General features: G+C 65.4%; 1 protein-coding gene across 1 annotated transcript in view; it reads left to right on the top strand.

The window, feature by feature from the left end:
- Positions 1-639: 639 nt before the first annotated feature.
- SLIT1 (slit guidance ligand 1) overlaps positions 640-6,634 on the top strand; it is a 67,100-nt gene continuing 61,105 nt past the window's right edge. The window contains exons 1-5 of the mRNA XM_019502137.1: positions 640-697; positions 1,056-1,152; positions 3,154-3,231; positions 4,790-4,912; positions 5,686-5,757. Coding sequence (XP_019357682.1) covers positions 640-697; positions 1,056-1,152; positions 3,154-3,231; positions 4,790-4,912; positions 5,686-5,757 — 428 coding nt within the window. The remainder of the gene's footprint in view (positions 698-1,055; positions 1,153-3,153; positions 3,232-4,789; positions 4,913-5,685; positions 5,758-6,634) is intronic.

Below are 6,634 nucleotides of genomic sequence, written 5' to 3' on the forward strand. Positions count from 1 at the left end.
TGCTGCGGGCACGGTTGGGGTAGTGGGAACGACTGAGCGCCGCCTGCTCCCCACCACTCGCAGCCCTGCCCGCCAGCGCGAAGCAGCCGTGGCCGAGCTGCCTAATGAAGCCATCAAGCTGCTGAGCGCCTGCCTGGCTGCGCGGGCCCTGACAAAGGCTGGCTGGTCTCCGGGGACCGGGGGGGTTCCCTGTCGCTGGCGCTCTCCCGGCGCAGCCTGCGCGTGGCTCCGGGTGGGACATGCGTCTTGCATCTGCTGTGGTTTCCCAGTCCTGGCTGGCGGCAAACTTTGTGAGTTCACGAGGAGAGCGAGACCTGCCCTTTGGGGTGGGCGCTGCAGCCAGGAATAGAGATCGGCTGCGGTGGAAGGAGCTTGGAGGCAGCGACAGGGCTCTCGGCACTTGCCGGCCGTTGGCTCCGTCTCCAAAGGGCTCAGTGCGGAGGCAGGAGGTGGGCAAGGGGGCTCAGGGGCAGCCACTCGCCTGGGCCTGGGCCTGCAGATGTGCCAGGTGTGCAAGGGGCTGCCGGGCCCTGGCAGAGGGGGTGGCTTGTTCCCAAGACCCCGGAGCCGGCACCGCTGTGGTGCCAGCTGCCTGCTCCGTCTCTTGTCCCCCCTCAGTGTTCATGGCAGGGAGGCGCGATGCCCACCCTGGAGCTGGGCGAGGTTGCTCAGGTGCTGCGATGGATATCACCATCCTGTAACCGGCTCGGGGGTCTCAGGCCACCAATGGGCGCAGTGGTGGGGCCGGATAGCGTGTTCGTGGGGTGTCAGAGTGGAGAGGGCAGGCACGAGCATTGCTGGGGGATGATGGAGGGATCCGCTGAGGCTTGGAGGACTGTGTGCTTGAGTCAAGTGTGCACGAGTGTAAACATGCATGTAGGCACACGTGTACCCAGATGTGCATGTGTGCATATGTGTTGATGCATCCACGTACACGCATGTGCGCACACCTGCAGAACAGGCTCATAGTCAGGGCCCGGACTAGCCGTCTGTGCATCTCCAGGAGGAGTCAAGTGGCGCCACGGGGTGATGATCCACGTGAGCTCTGTGTCCAGGTCTGGACGTGGCGGAGAGCCAGCCCATGTCTGCCCCATTGCCCACGTGGGGTGATAGCAGTCACACGGGGCTGGAGCACATGGCCGTGAGCTGCTGGTGCGTGCCTGCGTGGTGCCCTTGCTGGCCTCCAGGTCTCGGAGCCATCCCACGGTTACGTGGTTGCAGCCGAGGCCAGGCAGCTGTGCCCAAGGACCCCCGGGGTGGTCTTATCTCTTGGAGCTGGTTTGTCCCACCTTAAACTGCTGCTGCTCTCCAGTTCCCATACAGCTGGTGTGTGCACACGTGCGCTTCCCCCACCCTCCATTACCCCGGGGGGCTTGGGCCCCTTCTGCCTGGCAGGGTCCAGCTCTGCCACTGCAGGCAGGATCCTGGGACAGGCAGCACCAGCTCATCCCCCACCATCGCCTGCATCCGAGTCCTAGGAGCCCCCCTTCCTGCGGCCCTGTAATGGAGGGAGGCTGGAGCATGCCGTGCAATTACGAGGGATGGATGGTGGCGGTCGGAGCTTGTTAGCCGCTATCAGCCACTTCAGCTGCACAATGGCACCCCGGGGTTTGTGCGGCCTGGGCCCGCCTGCCTCTACCCCTGCGGGCCCAGCTGGGCAAGGATGAGCCGTATGGCCGGCGGCTTCCAGGGCCCCGTGGAGGAGCCCCAGTTTGCCCCCCAGGCACCTATGGGACGGGGCACAGCAGTCCTGTGCTGACCCTGGCCAGAGGCTGGCAGGCGCGGGGCAGCCTGGGACCCCGTGTGCTCCTTGGCTGCCCCTGCGCCGGGTCCCCATCTCCCGCGGCAGGCGAGGGCGGAGCAGGGGTGGAGCGGACGCCAGGATTAGCCCTCTAATCCCCTTTGTGCCACTGACAGGTTGCAAGGCCTCCCTCCGCCCGCGGCTCTGGAGCTGGGGTTGACAGCTTGGGCATGCCGGAGCCCGGGCTGGAGCTCCCCAGCACTACCAATGGCCTCGGCCCCCACGCGTGGCTCAGGGCCGGGAGTGTGGAAGGGGGCATTGTCCTTGCTCTGCATCACCCTCTCGTCCCTGCTTGAGGGACCAAGGCAGAGCATGTCTGGGCATCCTTGGATTGAGGGTGATGCAGAGGGCACCTGTGGGCTTGGCACCGGCGGGCCCTGGGGCTGCCCATGCAGGGCTGCCAGGGGCTCCAGGAATGAGGCTTGTTTAGTCTGGAGCAGAGCCGGGCGAGGGGCCGTGATCACAGGGTTCAAGGCTGCTGCCCGGAGAGTGATGATTAGCCCTGCTGCACGTCCCGTAATTGCTGGCGTTTGCAGACAGGTTGGAGCTCAGGCTCTGCTGCTGTTGAGCCTGGGGCCGGCCGTGAAGGGGGCGGTGGGAGTCCCTTCCAGGGGGCTGAGAGCTCTGCCAGAGCAGCTTGGGGCGCCCGCGATCCCTCTTGGGGCTGGGCGATGTGGTCCGTCTCTTGCTGCCCCATCCCGGGCTCTGACGGGTTGGTGCCCACAAGCAAAGGCGTCTGCGCACGGCCGCAACACAGAGGAGACCAGCCCGGCGCACCGCAAGTGTGGAGCCCACGGATGACGTGGCTTTTGTCGGAGGCTGCTTTGGAAGGGGAAGCCCCCAAGCCCCGGCCATTTCACCGAACAACGGCCGATTTCCGCGGGGCAGGAGCAATCGAGTCTGCAGCAAGGCTGTGAGAGGGGGGCGCATGGCCAAGGGTGCCAAGCCATGCTGGGAAGGAGCCGGGGCTGTGGATAAGTCGTGCCAGGGAAGGGCCTCCAGGAGCACAGCGGGGAGCAGGTCTGTGCACATCGAGGTCGGGGTCCATGCGTGGCCCTGGGCAGGCCGGAGGGTCCGTGGGAGCTGAGCTCTGTAGGGAAACACGGGGGGCCGGGGGCTCGCACAGCGGGGTGCTAAGAGATGGAGCATCGATCCCCTTCACCCACAGAGGCTTGGAGTGAGAGCGTCCCATCTCGAGCAGGGTTAGCCGAGACTCGCCGTCATCTGTTTGTTGTCCCCGTGGCCACTGCCCCTTGGAAAGGACAGAGCCCAGCTTGCTGCTGTTCTGGCTGTGGATGAACGAGCTCCAAAATCACCTGATTTCACCGAACCCCTCCTGGGCTCTTGTTCAGGCCCCCTCTGAAGTACTTCCCCGGCGACAGCGAAGTGAAACGAAGCACAGAAGCAGGTTATGTCCACATCCATCTGATGTAAAAGCCGTGCACAGATGAAACGTGGACTGCGATCGCTACAGCTCCTGCTTGGGATGAACCTCTCCAGGGGTGAGGAAGGTGCTTAGCCCAGGGTGGCCTGGACAGCCTAGGCCGGCCCCTGTCGCGAGGCCGAGGAGGCGCTCGGTGCGAGAGGCCTGCATGGTGGCGGGGCCCTTCATCACGATGAGTTGGGTTAGGGCTGGTGCAGCTTCTCTCCGTTGTCCCCAGTCTGGAGGACAGGTGGAAAATGACCTGCCGATCATCAAGCATCTCCTTAACGAGCCGTGTGGTCAGGCTTCCATCTGCATCACACACTGCTAAATTGCCAGTCAGCTCTAATGAATCAGGGTAGCGAATGCTGGTGCCTGGCACCCCAGCGCCAGCCGGCAATGAGTTGTGGCCGCTGAGCCCAGGAAGGACTGGTGGCCTGCAGGGGTTGGAGACTGCTCAGCATCAGCGCAGCACAGCGCTCGGGAGCATGGTCACTTGGATGGCTTATGATGGGGCTGGCTGGGCCTTGTACCCCCCAGGTGCATCAGGAAGGGAAATGTGGGGAACTGCACCTTGAAGGGGCTCTGGCATGAGCTAGCTGGCCTTGGTTGCAGCAGTGGGCTGGGGCTTGGCTCCATGATGCAGGTTGGGCGGGTTTGGGCACTGCATGGAGCCCTGGGCTCTGAGTGGTGCCTGAACACCCACCTCTGGAGCTCCTTTGAGAGGGAGGTGGGGGCATGTCTGGGCTGCTTGTGTCTCCCCAGCATGGCAGCGATGGTCACTGGGCCAGTCACGTTCCCGCCTGCCTGGAGAAGGGGACTCTGGCTCTTCCCCAACAGGAGCCTGAGCGCTGCATTCACCTCCATGGGGCAGGGGTCAATGGTGCCCCAGCCCCCGCGCCGCCCCTCGCTCCTACACCCCCGACATCAGAGCCAGCCTCCAACCTTGGGCCCATTTCCCCGTCCGCCCTCCACGAAACCCAGCTCCGTCTCTCCTGCCTGGGAAACGTTGTCCATGATTTATGTCCTGACCAGATGTTTCTGACCCTGGGCCCGGGGAGTCGCTTGGATGAACGGAGAGCAAAGCTGGGGGCACTGGAGGGGGGTGGAAGAGCCCTGAGCCCCTCAGATGCCCACAGCACATGTGGGGAGGGCTGGCACCACTGCAGGGGTCGTCCAGCTCCATCACTCTTCCCCGGGGTCACCAAAGGCTTTCCTCTGTGCTGCTGACCCTGCTGCCGAAGGGCCCCGCATGACCGGACCACAGGGACTGGGTGCCTGCTGCTGGGGTGTCCCGGAGGGCAGCGTGGGGCAATGGAGCCGGGTGCCCGGGGGTGTGGAGGGTGCAGGGGACAGGGATTGCAGGGGGATGTGGGGCTGTGCCTGGAACTGCCAGGGCCGGCTCACACCCGCCGGGAGCCCCTCTGCGCTTGTCCCGGGCTGGTGCAGGGAGGGAAACCTTGCCCCGAGGCAGCGCTGGGCAGCCCCCAGTCGGGACCCCCAGCCCCTTTGGGAGGGGTCGCAGCCTGTGTGCAGGGTACGTGGGTCCCAGGGCGTGTGGGCAGGAGCCTGGCATGGTCGCACAACTCACCAGCTGCATCTTCTTGCCCCCGCAGAGAGCTGAATGGCAACAACATCACCCGTGTGGGCAGGAACGACTTCTCGGGGCTGAAGCAGCTGCGCGTCCTGTGAGTGCCCTGCGCCCCTCCGGTCACAGGGGTCGAGGGGCTGCTGGGGGCTGGGGCTGAGACCATGGTCGCACGCGGGGACGTGGGGCTGGAGCGGTCGGGTGCCAGTCCCTGCCCGTGGCTCTGGCTAGGACGCGCCCAAGGGGCTGTAGGAAGGGAGGCTGCAGGGCTCGGGGGTCCAGCTGCTGACCCCTGGCAGCCTCATTGTAGCATCCTGTGGACAGACCATGGGACGTGTCAGGCCTGGCCCATGGGACCTAGCGGCTCTAGGGGGAGCAGGGGTCATTGTAGGGTTGGGGCAGCATATGGCCCTGATGGTCAGACATGACTTAAAGGGGCTCCCTCGGGTGCATGTGGCCTGCCTGGGGTCACAGGTCACCGGCCTTGGTGATTTGAGGACCTGCAGGGTCCATGGCAGTGTCAGGACTGGGCGGGGAAGAAACCAGGATCAGAGGAGAGGCTGGAAATAGTGCCCAGGGGGCGAGGGACCATGGCCCTTGGGTGCTTGCCCCCGGCTGGGGTCTCTGCCCATGTGGTTCGAGTGCCTGGAGCAGAGCCGCGGCCCTGGCGCCGCGTGGGCAGTGGCTTTCACAGCCCAAGGACCAGGGTGCTGGAAGATGCGTGCAGCAGGAGAAGCGAGGGCCGAGCATGGCACCGAGGCCGAGAGCTGGCCGCGTTCCCTGCCAGCTGCCCCACGAGTGAGCCGGCCCCGGCCCCGGCCCCGGCCCCGGCCCCGGCCATGTGCTGACCCGCGCTCTCCTCCTCCCTCCCAGGCAGCTGATGGAAAACCAGATCAGCACGGTGGAGCGCGGCGCCTTCGATGACCTCAAGGAACTGGAGCGGCTGTGAGTGTCCGGGGGCTGCGGGGACGGCAGGAGACCTGGCAATTGAGGGCAGGAATGCATTTCCCCTGGTTGGGCTGGTGCAGCCTGGGGAGGTTTTGCCTTCCTCTGCGGTAGGGGCACGGCCTGGGCCTGGGCTCTCTGCAGCGCCCACAACCCCCCTGGCAGCAGCTGGACGTTGGCAGCCATGGCCCCGCCGCACCCGGGGGGCAGGGGCAGGGGTGATGCCTGGGGCTATATCGGGGTGGCTGTGTTGTGTTGGACACGGGGTTTGTCTGGGCTGGTTTGGAGGGGGCTGATCCTGCCCCAGGCTGGGCTGGGACTAGATGTGACCCCGCAGCTCCCGGCCTTCCCTGCGGCTCTAGTTTCTCTCTAAGTCTTGGGAGTCCTCTTGAGCCAAGGCTTCCCTGCCCCCCCTCCCAGCTGAGCCAGACCTGAGGCTGGTGCTGCTTGTGGACATGCTGCTGCGGGCCCTGATCCCGCCTGTGCCCTTGAGCCAAGTGGTCCGGTGTGGCCAGAGCTGAGGGGTGACCTCCATGGGCTGGAGGAAGCAGGGGGTGACTTGGGAGGTGGTGCTCTCCCTCTGGCCACCTACTGCAGACCCCCCGACCACGGGGAAGAGCTAGACCAAGAATCCTCACATCAGCTCACGGAGGTTGTTAGGTCAAAGGACGTGGTCATCGTGGGGGACCTGAGTTTTCCAGACATCTGCTGGGAGGAGCAGTCAGCCAGGTCTGACCGCTCACGTCGGTCCCTAGCCCGAATGCAGGACCTCTGTCTAACCCAGGAGGTGCACAGCCCACCAGGGAGACGCCTTGTTGGACCTGGTGCTGACCACGGGGATGACCTTGTGCAGGGGCTGAGGGTGCTCGACCACCTG

Source organism: Gavialis gangeticus, unplaced genomic scaffold (assembly GCF_001723915.1).
Source record: "Gavialis gangeticus isolate Ggan-Ray unplaced genomic scaffold, GavGan_comp1, whole genome shotgun sequence".
NCBI lineage: Eukaryota > Metazoa > Chordata > Crocodylia > Gavialidae > Gavialis > Gavialis gangeticus.